This window comes from Hydra vulgaris, chromosome 08 (assembly GCF_038396675.1).
Source record: "Hydra vulgaris chromosome 08, alternate assembly HydraT2T_AEP".
NCBI lineage: Eukaryota > Metazoa > Cnidaria > Hydrozoa > Anthoathecata > Hydridae > Hydra > Hydra vulgaris.
Genome location: NC_088927.1, coordinates 38,283,370 through 38,305,770, shown reverse-complemented (window position 1 = coordinate 38,305,770; position 22,401 = coordinate 38,283,370). Strand labels below are relative to the sequence as shown.

Here is a 22,401-nt window from a genome sequence, read left to right as displayed (position 1 = left end):
TACGAATTGAATAAGTTATCGTACCATACTAATTTAGTAAGGGCTTTCTCGGGTTAATTTTGCCGTAGGAACAAAGAATATAAAATCAGTAAAGTTTCAAATTTGTCTTTTCGGTCGTATTTTCACAAATCGGCTTTAATCTTTTCCTGTCACTTAAGCTTTCAAAATTCCTCCTTAAATTCAATAGCTTTTGAGAATTTGTTCCTTTTAATACCAAAATTTTATATTTGCCTTATCGAAAACAAAAAAAATAGTGTTAAGATGGGCGGCATAGGTTTACCCGAAAAAGTCATTTTTTTAAATATATAAATACATAGCTTATACGTACATAGAAAAGCTAGGAAAAAAAATCTGAGCTTTTATATATTTTTTAAAAAGATGTTATCTATATGGAATTTAAAATATGGGGCAAAATCTTTAAAAATTATTTTTTAAAAAGGTTGTCATTTAAAAACATAAATACAGTTTAAATTGCCACTCTGTCATCATCACAAAACAATTCCGAGACTATTTTGTAAGTTTAAGAAATTTTGTCGTTAATTTGAATATAAAAAGTTGCGAGTTATCCTAAAAGGGAAACTCTAATAAATAGATAATTTAGCCAAATATCAACACAAAATTGATATTTTGGTTTGTTAAAGTCAAAGATTAAGATAATCTTTTGAGACGTTTCTTCCGAAATCCTGTTATTGCTTACAACACTCAACGCTAACACGAAGAGTTGCTGGCACTAGAGCTATTGGTCATACCGTTCGATATTGTCCCAGTCAAAATGGATAGCTGTGAGAAACGACTTTGATTGGAACTTAAACTCGACATCGATCCTCTAAACGCACAAAAATATACTTTGATTAACTATGAGATACTACATAAAAACAAGATATAATAAAAGCAGTTTCACCCTAAATACATAAAATACCTTTTTATATTTAGGGTGTACTAATTACATTGTAACATATAAAAAAAGAAAATTTCATTTTTAAAGGACTTTATATTGACACCTTTTCAATGCTGACACCTTATCATTGTTGACGCCCTATCAATGTTGACAACTTATTATTGTTGACGCCCTTTCAATGTTGACACCTTATCAATGTTGATAATATGAAAATAATATGAAAATTTCTCACGAAAACAAAAGTTGAAAATCTTTACTGTGAGCTGTGTTTTTTTACTGTGAGCTGTGTTTTTTTACTGTGAGCTGTGTTTTTTATTGAGATTTTAATTTCTCTAAAACTTTTGACGCTAAAATTTTTGACTTACATCTTATTAAAATGTTATATAAAATTGTTTTTATGTCAAATATATATATAAAAAAAAAAAAATGTTATCGTATTGTTATTAGTATTTTGTTTATTTTAATAAAAATTAATTTTTAAAATTAAAATAAAAACTTACTTGTAATCTTTCGATGGTAAAACCTCATAATAGTACATTATTTTTGATTTATTTTGAGCTTTTACTGTTTGACGCACATTAGTAATTGCATTTGAATATTTCCATTGAAGAATGTACACGCCAGCCTGCTGGCAAATGTGAGTTCCCTAAAGTAACGAAAGAATGTTAACACCAGCTTAATGGCAAACGTGTATCACCTAAAAAATGAATCATAATATTTCATGTTAAATAAATTTTCTATATACAGTACTGTGAATAAGTTTTAAACCACTTGTATAATTAGACGTATTTACAATTTTTTTCCTATGTAATTTTTTTAAAGCGTACTTAAGTTTAATAATATATAAGAAAAGTTGAAAAAATATATTATTTTGAATAAATAAACAAAATTGATGAGGAAACATGAGGGATTAGTTTGTTTATTTATTAAAACGATGTGTCATAACAACTACATCCAAAACAGGATATTCGAAGAATGCTGTTACAGAAATCAGAGAAACTGGCTCCCTTGAAGATAGAAAGAAAAGTGATAGACTTTCTAAGCTAACAAAAGATGACAATAAATATTTAAAAGCCCTATCTTTAAGAAATACAAAAAAAGCATCAACCGAGCTGGGAAAAGACATTAACAGCAACTGGGAAAAATGTCAGCTCTTCTTTTATTCGACGGCACCTACTTAAATCGCGATTAAGAGGGTGTATTGCAATTCGAAAACCATTATTAAGGTGTGGCAATAAAAAAAAAACGATTTAAATACGCAAAACAACACAAAGATTGGGGCCAGGAAATGTTCAATCGGGTTCTGTACACCGATGAGTCCAAATTCGAAATTTTTGGAATGAAAGAACGCCAATATGTTTGAAGAAGAATTAAAGATGCCTATCAGCCCGAGTGTTTAAACCCTATTATAAAACACAGAGGCTCTTTACAAGTTTGGGGCTGTTTATTTTCATCTGGAGTAGGTGATTCGATTAAAATAGGGGGGCGACTCACCGGGGAGCGTTATGTGGATATCCTAAGGCACCATGCTGTATCATCCGGAATGAGACTAATAGGTCATAATTTTATTCTGCAGCAGGACAATGACCCAAAACATTGTTACCGAGTGGCAAAAAATTATTTAAATGAAATGGCAGAGGAAGGAGTACTGGAATTGATGACCTGGCCTCCCCAGAGTCCAGTTTTGAATTTAATTGAGCATATTTGGGATTACCTGGACAGAAAAAAGGTCGAACATGCTCCCCGAAACGCTGAAGAATGTTTTGAAGTACTTCAAAGAGAATAGCACAACATACCCCAGGATTTTATAACTAACTTGTATAAATCTATTCCCTGGCGAATATTGGCTGGGATTGAGGCAAAAGGAGGACATAGTAAATATTAAGAGTCTTTTATGAAGTTTGACATGAAAAAGTTTGTAATTGTTCTATATTTTGTGTGAAATACATGTGTTTTAATAAGTTTATAATTTAGAACTACAAACTTAAATATTAGAGAAGAATTCTCCGGGATTTTTGGAAAAAATGTAAGTGGTCTAAAACTTATTCACAGTACTGTATCTCCACACACGATGCAGAGGTGCAAGTCGTTTATTTTACGTAGAAAATGTTTCAAAATCAAATCCAGACAGAAGAACCACAGGCAGCTTATTTGAATGATCATAGTCAGCTTGTTTGAAGCACCACATCTAGTTTGAAGTCAGCTTGTTTGAAGCAACACAGGCATCTTTCACATCCAAGTCTCTTTAGACTCTTGGATATGAAACCCGACACTTTAATCAACAAGCAATCACTTTAATCTCTAAGCAAGGCTAAGGCCTGAGCTCTGATTTAAGTTAACTTTTATCTATAGAATTTAGAACATAAAGTAGTTAGCTAAAGATCATTAGCTAAAAGAGTTTAAAAAACTCCTATATGCCTTCTTGAATAAAAAAATTGCTTAAAAAAATCTGTTTAAAAAATTTTACCTGCAGAGAATCTCCTTGAGCACATGTTATTGGTCTCTCAACAACTTGCGCATCTATCCCCGGTCGAATACTTTGTTTTGTAATACTAGTGTCACCAAGACATGAAGTCAAATTAGTTGCTTCACGAGGACGCTTATGACGCAACAACTGAAATACACAGTCTCCTTCAATGACATCAAAATCCCATGTAATGACACACTCAGCTTCAGTCACAGTTATAATAACCTATAATATCGAATTATTAGGAAAATAAATGACTTACCTTCAATTTATCAATAAAGTAGTTTTATAAGATGCATTCAAACCTCTAACCTCATGTGGTGTACCTTTCACAACCTGACCAGTATGATATAAATCTGTTTCCATCCAATTCGATTCCCCGGTGGGTTCAAATTTGTAAAAACTTTTTGGGACAACTTTTCCAACAGGTAAATGGCACTAAAAAAATACAATTACCAAAAACCTAATTGTTGTAAAGGACAGGGTCGGACTAGTGGGGGAGATTGGGGTATCCCCCCCGGGCCCCTGCTATGTCTGAAGGTCCTGGGCCTCTCTATAAATCAAGATACACAAATAAAACACACAAAAATACAAATTGATAATAACTTGTTATTGTTAATATGCATCAATTTTGCAAGATAATCCAATAAATATTATTTATTGGTATTTAGGTTATTTCTACGATTAAAATATGAAATGTTTAATAAAATATACAAAGACATCGTATACTTCTACACCTTATATAAAGACGGGGCCCTTCTTCTAAGGGCCCCATCAATGTCTCCCCCCTGCCCCTCAGTGCCAGTCCGACCCTGGTAAAGGTTACAATTTTTTGAAAAATAAATATTAAACTTTAATTAGTAAAATAATTAGTTTTTTTATTAATTTGTTGCAATAATAATATTGAGAACAATAAAAGCTTTATTAATAATTATACGCCTGATCTTTTAATTAATGGGAATTCATGCAACTAGATTTTAGTCATAAACTTATATAAGAATTTATATAAAGGGTCTTCCATACGTACGTAGGCAGGTATTAGGGAGGGGGAAGGAAAAAGTATAAAAGTGTACATGGGGAAGGGGGATTAAAGACGCGTTTACGTACGCAGTTGAACTATTTCTCGTTCTCTATCTCTCCTAAAACTTGATTTTTTATTTTTTAAACAAAAGCATTGAATTTCACGAGTTTAAAAAATCAACATGACGTTATGTAACAAAATAATAATAATAATAATAATAATAATAATAATAACAATAATAATAAGAGGAATAAAATAAAATACCTCACACGATCCTCCGAGAAAATTAGGTATATATTCTTTCATCAAATAATCTTCTAAGCCACCAGGGCCCTGAATTACAAAATTTAAATTTTGAATTGGTAAATAAAACCAAAATTTTCCAAATTATTTTAAAATAAATAAAGTTTAAAAAAGTTAATACCTGATAATCATCTCCTGTATAAATAAGAAATTTCTTCCTTGAATTCTCGTCAATAAATGGATACAGTAAAGTCCACAGAACAACAAAAACTTTTGGTGCTCGAATAATCAAGAGCCTGCTCATTGTTTCAGGATAGTTGGCCTGAACGACTTCAATAATTCTGAGCACAGCTCTCACTCCTAATAAATAATAAATATCATTATAATTATTTCATATAACTTTATAATTGTTAAATTAAAAAAGATCTTAGTATAAATATTTAAGAAGAATTCAATTGCAACTATACTATTACTTATATATTATCATTATCTCTGTTATCCGAATTGTTTATATATACCTAAATATAATACACACACTATATATATATATATATATATATATATATATATATATATATATATATATATATATATATATATATATATATATATATATATATATATATATATATATATATATATATAAATATATATATATATATATATATATATATATATATATATATATATATATATATGTATATATATATATGTATATATACATATATATACATACATATACACTATATATATATACACTATATATACACACTATATATATATACTACACACCCTGTAAATATTGGGCGTTAATACTTTTGGAGAGCACCGAAAAATTTTCAAAATCTTTTACCGACGTCCAAGGGAGAAAAAGCAATTTTAAGTTTTTAGTAAAAATATCCAAAAAAGAATCACAAATTATCAAAAATCATTTTTGTTTATTGGCATTAATTTTCTTCAAAAGTGAAATGTTCTTGTACAATGATACCAAAATATTACAAAACACAATTAATTAGAATAGTTTTACTTTTATCTTACAGTAATTTCATTGAAATATTTTTTTACCCATATTATTATGAATAAAATGACTAGCACAAATAATGTGATGTATTTATAATTCCTGCTTTGTAAAAATTTAGTTTAAAATATTTTAAATATATTCCCCTCTACCACCCTTACACAAAAAAACAATACCTGATTATTAGGGTTGGTAACTTATTTATTTAGATACTGCTAATTTTTTTGTACTTTGCTTAGTGTCTGGAAAAATTTAGTTCCTGTTTAGTTTCTTTTTGTAATTTTGTTATTTTAATTGCTCTTAATCAGTATTTGAGAGTAAAAGCAAGGAATTCAACCTCTTAAATTGAATTTCACCATTTTCTATAAAATATATTTTAATGTGGAAATTATTGGCTAAAAGTGCTAAAAGTAAATGTATTTGTCAATTGAATAAAATTATAAGAAATGTCTAGCTGAACTTTAAAAAATATTTAGTAATTTAATTCCCGAAAAATTCTTTTTAGGTTCCAAAGAGTATAAAAAGTAGAAAGTAAACAACTCTGAGGAAAATATAAATAACAAGTTTTTTGTTTACAGTGGTAAAAAAAAAAACTTGGTCTACTGGAAACTGTCATGTACACATATAGATTTGAGGCATTTTTTTCTTTACATATCAAAAATATGCAGTGATTTGTATTATATGTTTCCTCTAGTTTTTAGTATTTTTTGTTCGCTATGCAAGGTAAACATATTAAAAAATAATACCGTTCAAATTAATTTTGCATTGCTGTTTTTTATTAATACCACATTACTTGTTATAATACAATGAAATACTATAAAATAACATAGTTTTGATTTAGAGCAATAAAAATTGTGGCCAAAATAGGTGTATAATAGTTCTATTATTGTAACTTCTTTGAACTTTGTTTAACCAATAGAGAACCATCCTATGCAATTGTCTGAATTTTATATCAATAAGCTAGAAAAAATAGATTTCGTTGTGAAATTATTTTGAAAGAGATGAACTTGTTTGTTCTTTTTTTATTCAGGCCCTTCCATTGCTCACAAAGTAAACAGCACACCTCTTACAACACAAAGTTTAGTAAATTTTCAACTAAACACTGGACTTTCCAATACAGGAATGAGACTTCTAGCATCAATGCTAAACAAATCCACCGGGATTCGACTAGTTGAGCCACATTTTGAGCAAAAATTTGCTGCTGCTGGACAAACTCTTGCAGATTTCTTCACCTTGTCAGAGTCAAATTTTACCATGGAAAAGGGAAAAGAAGAAAAACGATCAATGGTTCACTGCAAAAACCTGCAAGACCTAACAAATCATGTTTTGCATTCAAGAGATTACTCCCCTCAGCATTTAGTCAAGCTGGGAATAGATGGTGGTGGTTCATTTCTGAAAATTAGTCTTGGAATTATAAGCACAGAAGAAGTTGATGAGTCAAAAAGTCCTCAACAAAAAAGTTCACACCTACTCACAAACTCAATTGCTCGTGATACAGGTGTGAAGCGTCAACTCATTGTTACAATTGTGGAAGATGTGCCTAAAACATATGCGGCTGTCAAGGTGACGATGGACCAAATCCATGTTGAAAATGTCTCTTTTGTCATCTCTTGTGATCTCAAAATTGCTAACATCTTAAGGAAATTCAGTCTCATTCAAGTAAACACCCCTGCTGTTGGTGTAACATCGATTCAGACAACCTCTCAGAATGTAGAGTTTCCAGAAGTTTTGGTTCAATACAAGAGAGCTACAGAGTATTTGTGTCTGCTGGCTCCAAATTCAAAATAGCTAAAGATTTTGACAACACAATTCATCCTTCTTTGATCAACATGGAGGAATCGAGACTTATTTTGGACTACATTTGCTACTAGGAATTGTCAATCATCTTTTCAAAAATCTTTCAGAACTTTGGCCAGGAGCAAAACAATGGCCTGCTCTGTTGCACATTCAACTTCAGCCATACCACGGGGGACAATTTGCTGGAAATGAATGTCACAAACTTTTGCAAAATGTTGACATTCTTCAAAGACTGGCTGAAAAGGCTTGTGCTTATTAAGCTCAGGATTTCATTGAAACATTTCGCAATTTTAGAGATGTTGTTTCTTCCTGCTTTGGAAAGTCACTTGAGGGTGACTTCAAAGAAAAATTGTAAAGTTCAAAGATTCTTTTCTCCCTCTGCCAGTTACAGTGACTCCAAAGGCACATGCAGTTTTTTATCACATTTTCGAGCTCATTGATCAACATGGGTCTGCACTTGGATTGTTCAGTGAACAAGCAACTGAAGCAATGCATTCAAAGTTTAAGACTCACTGGCAAAGATTCAAGCAAAGCCCTTCACATCCTGAGTATGTACACTGTGTTGTGGAATTTAACAGCAAACATGCTTAAAAGTTTGAAGAAATTTTTTCAGAAAAATGTTCAAAAGAATTTTCAGAGAATTTTGTTTCCAAGTGTTAAAAACATTGAATTCTTAACTCTGATAGAAGCAATATTTGAAATTATTGGCACAAAATTGTAAAACTATTTTAATTAATTGTGTTTATAATATTTTGGTATCATTGTACAAGAACATTTCACTTTTGAAGAAAATTAATGCCAATAAACAAAAATGATTTTTTGGATATTTTTACTAAAAACTCAAAATTGCTTTTTCTCCCTTGGACGTCAGTAAAAGATTTTGAAAATTTGCCAGGTAAGTCACCTATGTGTATATAACAAGACCCCAAAAGGGTTTTTTCGGTGCTCTCCAAAAGTATTAACGTCCAATATTTACAGGGTGTGACTATATATATACACACTATATATATATATATATATATATATATATATACACTATTTATATACACACTATATATATATACACACACACTATATATAACCTCAATTATCAAAATTTTATAAAAATATTTTAAATACCTGGTCTCCATAGATGTCTCATACTTAATCCCTCCAAGTCAATGATTAAAGTCCAATTACTAAAAGAATTGTATTATCTATATGCTTGTTTTCATCACTGATGAAGCCCTTTTATGGATAGAGTAAGATTTAAACCTAAGACCCTTCAATCTCAATCCCAGACCCTTCAATCTCAAGTTCAGTACTCGAACCACTGCGCCATGGCTCTTAAAATGCTATTATACAACTAAAAGAACCAAAAAAAAAATTAAAAAAACACATACGTAATTGGTTTAGCATAAATTTCTGTTGCTTCACGACACTTTTTTAATCCTTCTTCATTTATGGATACAACCTAGATTCCAGTATTTTATTTTATATACAAAATAGGTAAAATGACAATTTTGAATAAAACAAAATCAAAAACAGATTGTATAAATTGATGATAAACTACATGTATAAAACGAAAATTTTGAGAAAAAGCTGCATAATTTCTTTATTAAAATATTTTATTTTTCTGTGTCACTAGATATATTAGTACTATCAGTATTTGTACAGTACTGATTTTATAACTGTAGAAAAAGGTAGAATTGTTGGGTAAAGATTATCATATAGCTAACTCAAAGCAGCCATAAGTTGATGATGTAGTCTTGACATTATTCATATAGTTATAGTTGTATATAGTTCACCAATATTTGAGATTATATGCTTAATATGATACAATTAAACAAGACACAATAAAAAAAAAAGAAAGTACATTTAGATGACACATATGACTACAAATAGCAGTAAAAACTCTAGTGAATAAGTTCCAATAGAAGTAGTTAAAAGAAGTATATATATAAAAAAATCAAATAATAAGATTCGATGTATATGCAATGTAGCAAGTACATGCATCACAAATACACTGAAAATTAAAAGCAATTAATACACTAAAAATAACATGTACATGTTTGACAAACCCATCTTCACCAACAGTTTTCAACAATCCTTTAAAGTCCATTGTTCCCAAACGAACAATATAAACAGGACGTCCTTCTAAAAAATAAAAAAAAATTTATTTGTTAAAATCAATTTCAAACAATGCACAACCTCAAAAAAGCTAACCTTTATCATTGTAATGCCATCCACCAGGATAGTATTCCAGTAACTGATCAGGTGGCTTCCATGTATCTAAAATGGTATCTACATGATGGGTTCGCCTCCAATGAAGTGAATTTTTTAACATTTCAAATGCCTAAATGTAAAAACATAATTTTTAATGAAAAATAATAATTAAAGTTTATTTCTGTTTATACAAACTTTTTAAAATCACATTAACGACTCAAATAATATCATAGCTTATAAAATATATCATAGCATGTTAAAAAGGCAACAAGACATTCTATTTTTTTTTTTTTTGAAAATTACTTTGTCTAGATTAACATCTCTTGCACGTAAAAAACGTAACATGACAGCTTCACTTGGCATCTATAAAAAAAATTAAAAGTTTTTGCAATTTTAAACATCAATTTATACAGACATACAAAAGATAAAACTAATGACCTACACAAGGTATGCAAGTTCAAACAATACACTTAGGGACATAAATAGCATACAATTGAGATAAGACATTTTATGAAAATAGTCAAAAATTGTAAAATTGAGATTGTGTTTGAAATTTTTAAACATAGGTTCTAACACACCGAACTCTTATATTTTAAACATAGGTCCTTACACAACAAACTCTTATATTTTAAACAAAGGTCCTAAGGCAACAAACTATTATATACATCTTAATCACAACATAACCACCTTTCCTACGTGTGCAACTTGAAAGCGTCGCCGCAATTGCATTAAATGATTTTCTTCTTTCATTGATAAGTTGCCAAGGTATCTGGCAATATAAGCTTCATCCAACTTAAATTCTAGAAAAAATAAAATTCTAAAGTATGAAAAGGCTTATAACAAAGAAAGTTAAAAATATTATTTCTGTTATTTACTTTACAGTGTTATAAGGTTATATGAACAGTGTTATAAGGCTATACGAACAACGCTATAAGGTTATACAAACAGTGTTATAAGGCTATACGAACAACGCTATAAGGTTATATGAACAGTGTTACAAGGCTATACAAACATTATTATAAAGCTATACGAACAGTGTTAGAAGGCTATAACAGTGCTATAATGTTATATCAATAATTATTAAGCTGCATGCTAAGAATGCTATTAGTACTGAATTGTGTAAAGAACCTTGAACAGGTGGCGGATCAACAACTTTTTCAATATTAACAGGATTTTTTGAAATTTCATCTTCTACTAAATCATCTGCATCAATTTCTTTAGTGGGTTTATCATTGTTATCATTGCTTTCAACCTTTTTAGTTTCTCCATTTTCAGCTTGGGTTTCTAAAATGGCACACTTAAATAATTAAATAAAACAGTTACTACAAATAATTATGAAAATTATAAAAAAAAACAATTATCAAATATAAACAAATAAAAAATCAAATTAAAAAAATTAAATATAGCAACAAATATATTAGATTAGACAGTATTTGCAACTTTTATTTCAAACTTGAAATTTTTTTACAAAGAAGATAAGATTTTTTAATAAAAATCATACTCTATTAATGACATGTTAGAGTTTACTAGCTTTCGATTTGTTGTTAATTCAATGACATTTTATATATTTATTATTTATTTGATTATTGTAATACACTGTGAACTTTTATTGGGTTTTTTAAGCTACTTTGTTTTGTATACATTTTTGATCATATCAACAGTAGTGTCTTTTGTATACATTTTTGATCATATCAACTTTTTTGTTAGTTTGTTTGTATACATACACAATCAGTATAGTTCACAGATAATTATTGTTGCACACAGGAAAAAATATCTGTCTCTGAAGCATGTCTGGGTCAGCTTTTAATTAGAAATTAAAAATAAATCATATGTATGACTTTTGATCTATTATAGGTATAGGTATTATAGGTAACTTTGAGTATGGCTGATAATTTTTTTACATTGGTTTTCAGTAATACTTGACTTTTTTACACTGTACATGCAATTGACTTTTACAACTCATCAATCAGTTATTGACAACTTGCTATATATCTTTGCACTTATTATTTATTACACATGGAATGATACATTTGATTTGCTAAGTTTTCATGTATATTTCATCACACATTTGAAGTTGACATGTGAGTGTTTTATTGATTATTGCACATAAAAAACTGGGCTAAATTATTAGTATAACTTGGTGATGTTTTAAGTGTACATTTTTTAGTTTAAATTTTGTGTATACTTTTTCATATTTCAGACTCATTTTAGTAGTGAGTTGATGTTACTGAAACATGAAAACAACTGTTAACCTCAACACAACATGATTTTTATCATGACTCTGACACGAGCAAGAGAAAACAAGTGTTAACCTCAACAAAACACCACAGTTACACAACTATATTCCTGAGAAAAAGGTCGCCTTGTTAGGCTTAGGCCACTATGTTGAGATATTTGATCATAATTTTCAATTTTTCCCTCACTTTTACTCATGCATATTCTTTTGTTATTTGATATCATTTAGATTATGAGTTTTTATCAAAAAAGATTAAATCAGTTTTCAGCTTAGCAAGTTGGAACTGATATATTTTTGCCACTTAGCATTATAAATATATAGCATAATTCCAGCTTAGCAAGTTGGAATTGATACATTTTTGCCACAAATATGCATATTTTGCAATTAAAAAAAAATCATTTAAAGTACATGCTTTGGTAATTTAATTAAATAATTAACTTGTTTCAAAACAACTTTGCTTTGAGTATTTGTTGATAAAAAGGAAAATGCTGAAAGAAAACGACGAAAAATTAAATAGATTTAAAGAAACTTCAATAATTTAACAAAAAGTTTTTACATTTAAAATCCAATTTTAATTGTTTGGTGATTTTAGAATCAATATTTAATACATTTAAAAAAAAAAAAAAAAAATTTAAAGTAATCCCAAGTTTGATAATACTTGGAATCTCTGTAAATAACAATTCCTTTACAATATTGTCACATATTAATAAAAAAAATACTAATAAGCAATAGAAGTAATACAGCAATACCTTGACTTGAATCTCTCCTAGCAACATCTTTATTCTGTTTTTCTAAGTAGCTGACTGAACGCGGACGACCCTCTGAATCTTGAAATAATGGAAAAGATGTCTTTCCTTCTGCGATTAACTCGTTTATGTAATACATGATAATTTCTTTTCCCTAATAAAATTTTTAAATCTATTATCATTATAATCTTATTCAAATGTTATTTATGTAAATGTTATTTAGTTTTTATTTGAAATAATATGAAAGATAAAAGAATGATTAGTGAAATTTAAATGTAGAACTAAGTTGAAAGACAAAAGAATGATTAGCAAAGTTTATTTAAATGAAGAAATGATTAGTGAAAGTTTTTTTTTTTCAAATAAGAATTGTGTATTTTATTTTTAAGTTAAGACAAATACATGCCTCTTTTAAAAATCTTAAAAAGAAGTTACTAACTTTAAAAGTTTTACCAAGTCAAAATAAAAATACAAGACTACAAAAAAATAAAAACACAAGACTACAAAAAAACGTACAAAGAAATAAAGAAGTTTTCTCATTAAAAAACATATTTTTAGTGTCAACGTAGAAAACCTTTAATTCTTTTTTTTCTTTATTGTCAAAAAGTATGTCCCTTATTGTCAAATAGTATGTCTCTTATTGTCAAACAGTATGTCTCTTATTGTCAAACAGTATGTCTCTTATTGTCAAATAGTATGTCTCTTATTGTCAAATAGTATGTCTCTTATTGTCAAACAGTATGTCTCTTATTGTCAAAAAGTATGTCTCTTATTGTCAAATAGTATGTCTCTTATTTTCAAATAGTATGTCTCTTATTGTCAAACAGTATTTCTCTTATTGTCAAATAGTATGTCTCTTATTGTCAAATAGTATGTCTCTTATTGTCAAACAGTATGTCTCTTATTGTCAAATAGTATGTCTCTTATTGTCAAATAGTATGTCTCTTATTGTCAAATAGTATGTCTCTTATTGTCAAATAGTATGTCTCTTATTGTCAAATAGTATGTCTCTTATTGGTATAGTCTAGAAGATTTTGTTTTCAGTTGAAAAAGTATTATAAATCTAATTAACAAGAATTAAGTTATTATTTGACAATATGATAAATGCAGAAAGCCTTAGTCACATGCTTGGCTTGGATTTATAATTACACATCAATTCACCTACTTTTGTTGAGTTTGAATCCTCTAATCATTCTTTTATGGGATTCCCTTAGCATCTCTTCAATCAATCACCTTATTTAGGGTTCTCCTTCTCAAGAATGCACTTTTTAATATGTAATTTCTGATCAAATTGATTATGCCCTTTCTCTCTACCTCTTTTCCAATATTATTATTATTGGTGACTTTATTGCTCATGACACTGAATGGCTAGACACTAATACCACTAATTCTACTAGCACAAAAGCTTATAACTTCTGTATTCCTCAACCTCTTACTCAGATAGTCAACTTTGTGATTGTTTTCCAGACAACCCTAACCACCTACCTACACTTCTTTTCATTTGTGTTTCCTTACTTTTTCTATTTTGGACCAAAAAAGTAAAAACAAAAAATTTTTGTTTTTATTCACTTTAATGCTTATAAATTTATCTGTTTTAACTAAAGTGTTGATATTTTATCAATTTAAAGAACTTTTGATTCTAATTGGTCTCTTTTTTTTTTCAAAGCCTCACTGTTTTCTTTAAAACCTAACTACTGTGCCACCTTGAGGTGGCACAATAGTTGAGGCCTCATCTAATAGTTAAGACCTCTTCTAATAACTATCAAAAGAAATATATTCAATAAGAAAGAAAAAATGGGGTACATTATATACTTTTCAAAATATTTTTCAAAAGCCAGCACAATTGCTGTAAGAATTAATCAAAGTTCGAAACTAGCTTTAACTATCCTTTATTCTTTCTAAGACATAACTACTACATAGCCCACGGGTTACCCACCCACTACATAGCTATTATACAACATGGTACGACATAACTTGTTTTATAGCAACTACATAACCTTTTATATAGCTACTACATAGCCCCCTCATAGATACTACATAGCCAGATTCATAGCTATTGCATAATCCATGGCCAGCAACATAGCTACTACATAAGCTTATGTAGCCTGCTACATGCTTAGTAGATATCGTCTTAGAAGATATCCCATATATATCCAACATATATCCTATATATATATATGCTATATATTGACATCTTAATAAATACTCCTTGATATCAAATCAAAAGTTGTACATGTTAATTTGATGCTAATTAACGTCAAACTAATTGAAATGACCATAATCCTTGAAAACAACCATAAATTATAGTTTACGGTTGTTTTTAACCTTATTATATTGATTATTTAAGAAAAATTTTTTTTTTGTTAAGATCCCTTACAGATCGATTATAAACAAAGTTCTTTTTTTACTTCTTCTCCACGCAACATAGTTTTTGAGTTTACCTCAGAAAACCATGTGTGTGTGTGTGTGTGTGTGTGTGTGTGTGTGTGTGTGTGTGTGTGTGTGTGTGTGTGTGTGTGTGTGTGTGTGTGTGAACTAATAAAAACAAAGCAAAGAATTAAACAGACCTTCTTGAGGTTGCTTGTATATGCCTTTATAGCTAATTTTTCCACAGCAACTTCGAAACCAAAAAAACTGACCACATCTAAACTTGCATCTTGTTCAAACAAAGTCCAATTTGGGTTATTTGGATGGACCTAAAAAATGCAATAAAATATCGCCATCAGTATAACCAATTAAATAATATAAATGATATTAGTAATTTAGCCAGCACAAAAAACGTTCTTATACATTTTAATACGTTTTTTAGACACATCAAACACATCTTGTGCTTACTAGGTATTACTTACAGAATAATAACAGTGCTCCTTAATAATTAGTCTACTGGAAAAACTTTCATTCCATGCTTCAATTTTTAGTGTCCGATTTAGTCTATTCAAGCTGTTACGTTGAATAAAAATTGCATGGTCAACTCCAGCCATCTAAAAAATATATTGCATTATAAATAAACATAAAACATTCAATAATGTTAATTCTAAGGTTTCTTAATTACTTAAAAAATAAAAATATTTTATTATTCAATCACCTTTGTTAAAAAATTTTTCAATTTTAAAGCTTCATTAATAATCCATTTAAAAAAATTTAAGGTCAACAATTAAAGCTTTCTGAAGTGCAGAAAAGTTTGAATTTTGTGTATATTTAGTTAAGTTTAAAAATAAATCAAGTTGTTTTGTTAACAAAAATATATTTATAATTTATAAATAGGTTTGAGCTTGTGGACTTGAATTTGATTTTCACTCATGATAATATATGTGAAGGGTTTCCTGCAGTTATTCAAAAAAAAACTAATTAACATTGTGCTCCATTTCAATCCACAACTAGAATTAAAATGGTTTTTGAGGTATGAATGATAGCCATGCATGATTTTCTGATAAAGATATTGGTATCTGCTTTCAACAAGTATTAAACAGCCAACATCATGGTCATGCCAATACACATATGAATTGGAAGACAGAAACAAAACATTAAATTTTTTAACTTTTTAAATAATAAACAGTAAAACAGGTTACTATGACTTCATATCAACATATATCAATAAGATATATATTGATACCAACTAAATTACCATATATCTATGCCAACCATACCAACTATATTACTATCGTGGATCCCGACATTATCAGGGCTTGTGATGAAGAAAATCGTCAAGTGTGTTATATTGCGCTCGTAAAATTAGAATATGTTTTCATCGAGCGTGATTATGTGCGCTCGAGATAACATCGGCGAGCGCGATCATGAAAATTGCTGAAGGGATGCTCACAAAAAGCTTTTTATTTTTTATATATTTTTTTATTTGTTACATAATTCTTTCGTCAAAAAATGTTTGAATTAGTATGACACTCATAAAACTACTTCAACGAAGTAGATTTTTATATTTCCAAACTTCTTGTATATTGTCAGATCACGATTTTATTTTTAACTATTTATGTTATAAAAAAATAATATCAAACAAAAACGCCACTTTTATTGATTTAGTATTGAAGTATAATTTAGTGACTTAGTTTTGCTTCGTTGTTTTGATATATGTATTTTAAAATGTTACGCTGTAAACTTAATTATTGGTTAATGGTTTTTATATTTCTTGATATTTTTTATTCAAATTAATTATTTATTTTTTTTCTAAAATTTCTTTTTTAAATTACGTTTTTTTTATCTTAAAAAAATAATACAAGGATAATTTGAAATAATAATAAATAAGAATAATAACTTTCCATTTAATAAATGTTGACATCATTACTTTGTTCCTTTTCGAATGCCCTTGGTTGCGAGCATTTTAAACAACAGAATCATTTCAAATTTGAGTTAAAATAAATAATAGTTAATAAAAAACCTATACTATGAACAAAAACTAATTTTAAAAATTACTCTATTATTAATATTTATTTTTATTATAAACGATGTGTGGAATATTACAAACAATAAATCAAATAAATCTTACTTGATATTTTCACAAGATTAAAAATACTCTGCAGTTTCAATTTTCTTATAATGGTTTTCGAATTTTCTATTCTTATTTTATTTGCGCATTTTTGTATTCACATTGTGTTGCCACGCGCACACTCCATTATTGAAATTAGTGACTATTAACGACTTCAAACTGCTTATTAATTACGTTAGTGCAAAAGAGAACGACGTAGTGCTTTTTATATTTTATATTAGTGCTTTGATAATAGAATATCTTTAATAAAAAATCTTTTTTAAATATTTCATGAAAATAAAAAAATAATCCTGAACTATTGGACGAGCGTTATTTTATACGCTCGTTATAAGCTGAACAAGCGTTGTTTATCGCGCCTAGAACGTTTGAAAATACCGTTTACGGGCGCGTTTTATGAGCGGAGTGCGATCGCGCTCCCTTTATAACAAGCTCTGCATTATCACCAAAAATTTGAAAAATCTTTAGGTAAGCAGTTTACAAGATTGTTTTTAAATTAACTGTAAATCTTAAGTTTGTGGTAACCTCATGCAGCAAAACAGTCAATTACTTTTTATAGTGTATACCTAATAGAATGTGAATGCAAACAAAAATATATTAGAGAAACAACAATGAAACAAGCAAACAAAATAATATTAATGAAACAACAATGAAACAAGCAAACAAAAATATATTAATGAAACAACAATGAAACAAGCAAACAAAAATATATTAATGAAACAACAATGAAACAAGCAAACAAAAATATATTAATGAAACAACAATGAAACAAGCAAACAAAAATATATTAATGAAACAACAATGAAACAAGCAAACAAAAATTAATGAAACAACAATGAAACAAGCAAACAAAAATTAATGAAACAAGCAAACAAAAATTAATGAAACAACAATGAAAATAGCTACAAGAATGAAACAACACAAAAAATAAGAAGAAAAATGAGAACATCTGCAATTGGGTATCATAAAAATAAATGTTCATTCAGTAAAAAATGATCAATATCTAAAAATAAAATTCTGGAAGCCCTACTTTTTATACTTACATAATAATAGAAGTGCCCTTTCAAATTAAACTTTAGGGAAGCCATTAAAAAGTAACATTTTTTTGAAATTAAAGTTGAAAATGCTATCAAAAATCATGCAAAAATTTTTTTAAATAGTATTAAAAAAAAAATATTGAAAGAACTCATGTTTATTGATGTTCATAAATTAAAAGTTATAGGTTCAAAAACATCTTGATTGATTTATAAACTTTTTTACTAAAAGATAAAAAAGATAATTATTTGAAGAACACATATCTGACTTTTTTAACATCTTCGCTTCAATTAAGGTTGCAAGCAACCACTAATTAGAGTTAAAAGTTAATAAAGGAGAAAAGATGAAGATTGTAGAGCAAGAAAACGATTGACAGACAACTTAAAAGATTGCAAATTAAATGAATCAGAGAAACAAGATGAATGAAGCAAATTCCAAAGACGTTTGAGGAAAAAAACCAGACTAATAAGAGTTTTTGGAGCACTTAGGAACAGTCACAGAATAAGGATGAGACTTCTGAGTGATGTGAGAATATCTGGAAGTTCGGTAATGTAAATTAAAAAGAGTATAGGGTCAAGGATTAAACTTGAGGAACCCCTGAAGTTACAGAATAAGAAGAAAAGTGCTGTCCATCGAGGACAACTTTTATAATACGATTATATTATAAGAATTCAATAGTCTTAAAGATTTTACCAGATACACCATAAGAAGAATGCTTATGGAGAAGACCAGCATGCCAAACTTCATCAAAACCTTTAGAAATGTTAAGAGCGATTGCCTTAACCTCTCCAACTTTATCTAATGCACGATAAAACCTATCAGTTATTACTGTTAGCAAATCAGCTGTAGAACGAGAAGATTGAAATCCATATTGATGATCAGAAAGTAAGTTATTAGATTCAAGATGAAAGACTAATTGTTTGTTAATTAAAGATTCATAAACCTTTCTTATGATAGGAAGAAAACTAATGGGACGGTAGTCAGATGAATCAGATTGCTCTCCAGAATTTTTGAAAATAGGAATAACAGGTGCCGCTTTCCAGCAGGCTGGAAAACAAGACTCTGATAGGCACTTGTTGAACAGTTTTAAAAGCAAAGACAACAGCTCCGGAGAACACTTTTGGAAGTCTATAACAGGTAGGTTATCCGGGCCACGAGCTGTAGAAGAGTCTAAGCAAGAAATCATTTTTGATACAGAAGCTAGAGTGATACAAATGTCAAGCAATGGATCAACCTGTTTCACAGCTAAATCAAGTAGAGCGCAACTAGTGGAATCAAAAGATGATAAGTTCTTAGCAAACAATTTAGCTTTGTTTTTAGGTGAAGTGACAAAGTCTGAACCATACAAGAGAGGTGGAATAATATATTTGTCCTTATTATTGATACTATTAAAGATTCTCCAGAAGCCACGAGAGCCTAATTTTTGTGATGAAATACAAGATTTCATACCCTTAGAATAGCAGGCTTTGGCGTAAGACAAAATCTTTTTACAATAGTTTCTAGCAGTAATAAACAGACGTCTATTTTCCAGAGAATTGTTTTGCTGATAGATATGGAAGTAACAGTTTCGCATGGAAATTGCAGCATCACAATGTGAGGAAAACCATGGAGAAGAGTGAGGTTTGACCTGGAATTATTGTGAGGGAATAAAAGCACCTAAGGGTGAATGTGGAGAAACTGAGCACTGACTAGGATTAGAAACAAGGCAAAAGTCAATTATAGAAGGTAAATGATTCGGGTTGTCTGAAAAGCGAATTGGAAAGTTGACTATTTGAGTTAGGGATTGAGAAAGACAAAAATTATGGGCTTTAACACATGCAGAGTCACTGACACTAGAGCCAAGCCATTCTGTGTGATGAGGATTGAAGTCACCAACGACAACGATATTGGCTGATGGATAAAGAGAGAGGGCTTTGTCAATTTGATCAGAAATAACATCAAAAGGAGTCCAGTCTTGAGATGAAGGAGAACGATATAGAACAAGGAGAAAGGCAATAGAGTGAAGTGGTGCTAAACAAAAGCACATAAAAGAATAGTCTGTGGATTCAAACCTAGTTTTCCAACATATGTGTGAATTCTTACGAATATAAATGCCCAGGCCAAGCATGTGACTTTTGGAGTCTTTACGAATTAAAGTCAGATAACCATCAAGATCATAAGATGAGAAAGCTAAACTCAAATAAGTCTCATAAAGAGCAAGTAGGTCTGGTGAACTTTGCAAGAGATAAGATTCAACAGAAGAAAAGTTACTTTGAAGACCACAAATATTAGTGAATGAGAAGGTTTAGAGAGCTTGGTGATGACGATGGTTTTTTGTGTTTTGTAGTTTATGGCACTTTATTTATTTTTAAATTTGTTAAAAAACTTAACTCAAAGCATAGATAGTACTTAGTACACTGTTTAATAACCCAAACAATTGCCTCATTACTATTAACTAACCTTAACGAAGGGCTCCAAATGTGGCCTCCGCAATGCACACCAAAGGTACAAACAGGGACACCATCCATGCGCAACGTGGCACTGTTAGTACTTTGATATTTTTTAGCTGTTGATGGAATCAGCCTCTCTAAGAGCTACCACAGAGTTCAGGAAACCTGACTACCAACCGGCCTCAGAACCATAAAACTGAGTTTTAGAGCTGTACCCTCATTAGGAGATAAGAGAATAAGTTGCCTAGTCATAAAAACAGAGACACAAGCAAAACCCATGCATTGAGTCAAGAAAATCCAGCATTCAACATCCTAAACTGGAAACAATGTATTAAAAATACATCTGCGCCAGCCTAATAGATGAAGAAGAGGTGCAAAGCTGGTCAACAGATAGAATCTGTTTACCCCTTAAGTCTTTGCCTAGGAGGCCTTCTACAAGACAGTAGCCGGATGCATTTATCATCCGTCCAAGATGGGTACTTTTATCAAGACACCATCGCTAGCCTTTACTCAACCAAGAGCCCCAAGGCAGAGGGTGTTTTAAGTTTGAGTTGGCTTCTCCTAGCTTTCGCCTAAAAAAGCGTATCCTACAAGGCAGCAGGAAATGAAGCAGATTGCACTATGTTACTAGTAGGAGGATAACCTGACCTGACAAAAATTTTGCTACAAGTTTCTGTTTTTGGTTCCAATACTCGTCTTTTTTACACTAAAAGAGTTGGAGCAAGAAATGATGTCTGTCTCTGGAATATGTCTCAGCTTTTTTTTAGAGTGAAAGAAAAGTTCTTGCATATGTATTTAATCAATAATTATGCTCTGAAATAAAAATTTTATAAATTTACACCTTTTATTTTTTTCACATTTTGAAATACTTGTCGTCATAGTTTTAGCAAAACAAATTAGTAAGCGTTTCAACAAATAAACATAATACCATGTTGCTTTGAAAATGTATTGACACTAAGAACATATATATACATTTCAAATTGATTTGAAATAAAAAGTCAGAAATGCAATGCGACCTTTAGTTTGTGAGTTTTTGAGTAAAATATAGAGGTAAGTTTAAAAATGCCAAAAGGCAAACTTCGGGTCTAGCAATCATACCAAAAGACGTACTTCGAAGCAAAAAGGTTAGACACAACAGTAAGTAAAAGAGAACTAGGTGTTATTATTTCATCTGATTTTAAATCACAAAAAAAAGTTTTGTCATTAACTAGTCATAAATCACTTGTTATTAAAAAAGTGACATAGTGAAATACATCAAACACATTTAATTACCTTAATCATATTAAACTGACTCTAAACTAGATAAACTATATTAAATATAAACAGAAATAATTTTAAAGAAATATTTTACACAGTTAATGACATACATTGCTTTCAAAAAAAATTGGTGCAGTAAAAAATTGAGTTCATTTTCTTTTTTAAACATTGTAAAAACCCATCCATATTTCCTAAAGACTTTTTTTTTAATTTTTTTATGAACAACAGGAAAATTATTTCTCTAAAACTAACATGTCAATAACAAGTTCATATTTAGTTCCTTTTTCTTAATAATTTACTTTTTTCAAAGGAATACAAAAAACTGAAAAGATAGGAAAAAAAATAAATAGGCGCACAAACTTTTTAATTGATTTTCGTTCTACTTTGTTGTCAACCCAAATGTTTCATAATCATTTTATTAATATATATATACATATATATATATATATATATATATATATATATATATATATATATATATATATATATATATATATATATATATATATATATATATATACTTAAATTTTAGAAAAACCAAATTTTAATGGAACTTA

At 29.3% G+C, this 22,401-nt stretch overlaps 1 protein-coding gene across 1 annotated transcript in view; it reads right to left on the bottom strand.

Moving 5' to 3' along the window:
* Positions 1–416: 416 nt before the first annotated feature.
* LOC100212304 (SEC14-like protein 5) overlaps positions 417–22,401 on the bottom strand; it is a 43,550-nt gene continuing 21,565 nt past the window's right edge. Inside the window, exons 3-18 of the mRNA XM_065803651.1 lie at positions 15,478–15,609; positions 15,196–15,324; positions 12,635–12,785; positions 10,778–10,933; positions 10,337–10,449; positions 9,953–10,012; positions 9,650–9,779; positions 9,492–9,580; positions 8,827–8,897; positions 8,564–8,622; positions 4,811–4,989; positions 4,651–4,719; positions 3,678–3,803; positions 3,366–3,590; positions 1,399–1,544; positions 417–826 (exon numbers count right to left, since the gene is read on the bottom strand). Coding sequence (XP_065659723.1) covers positions 709–826; positions 1,399–1,544; positions 3,366–3,590; positions 3,678–3,803; positions 4,651–4,719; positions 4,811–4,989; positions 8,564–8,622; positions 8,827–8,897; positions 9,492–9,580; positions 9,650–9,779; positions 9,953–10,012; positions 10,337–10,449; positions 10,778–10,933; positions 12,635–12,785; positions 15,196–15,324; positions 15,478–15,609 — 1,953 coding nt within the window. The 3' untranslated portion in view covers positions 417–708. The remainder of the gene's footprint in view (positions 827–1,398; positions 1,545–3,365; positions 3,591–3,677; positions 3,804–4,650; positions 4,720–4,810; positions 4,990–8,563; positions 8,623–8,826; positions 8,898–9,491; positions 9,581–9,649; positions 9,780–9,952; positions 10,013–10,336; positions 10,450–10,777; positions 10,934–12,634; positions 12,786–15,195; positions 15,325–15,477; positions 15,610–22,401) is intronic.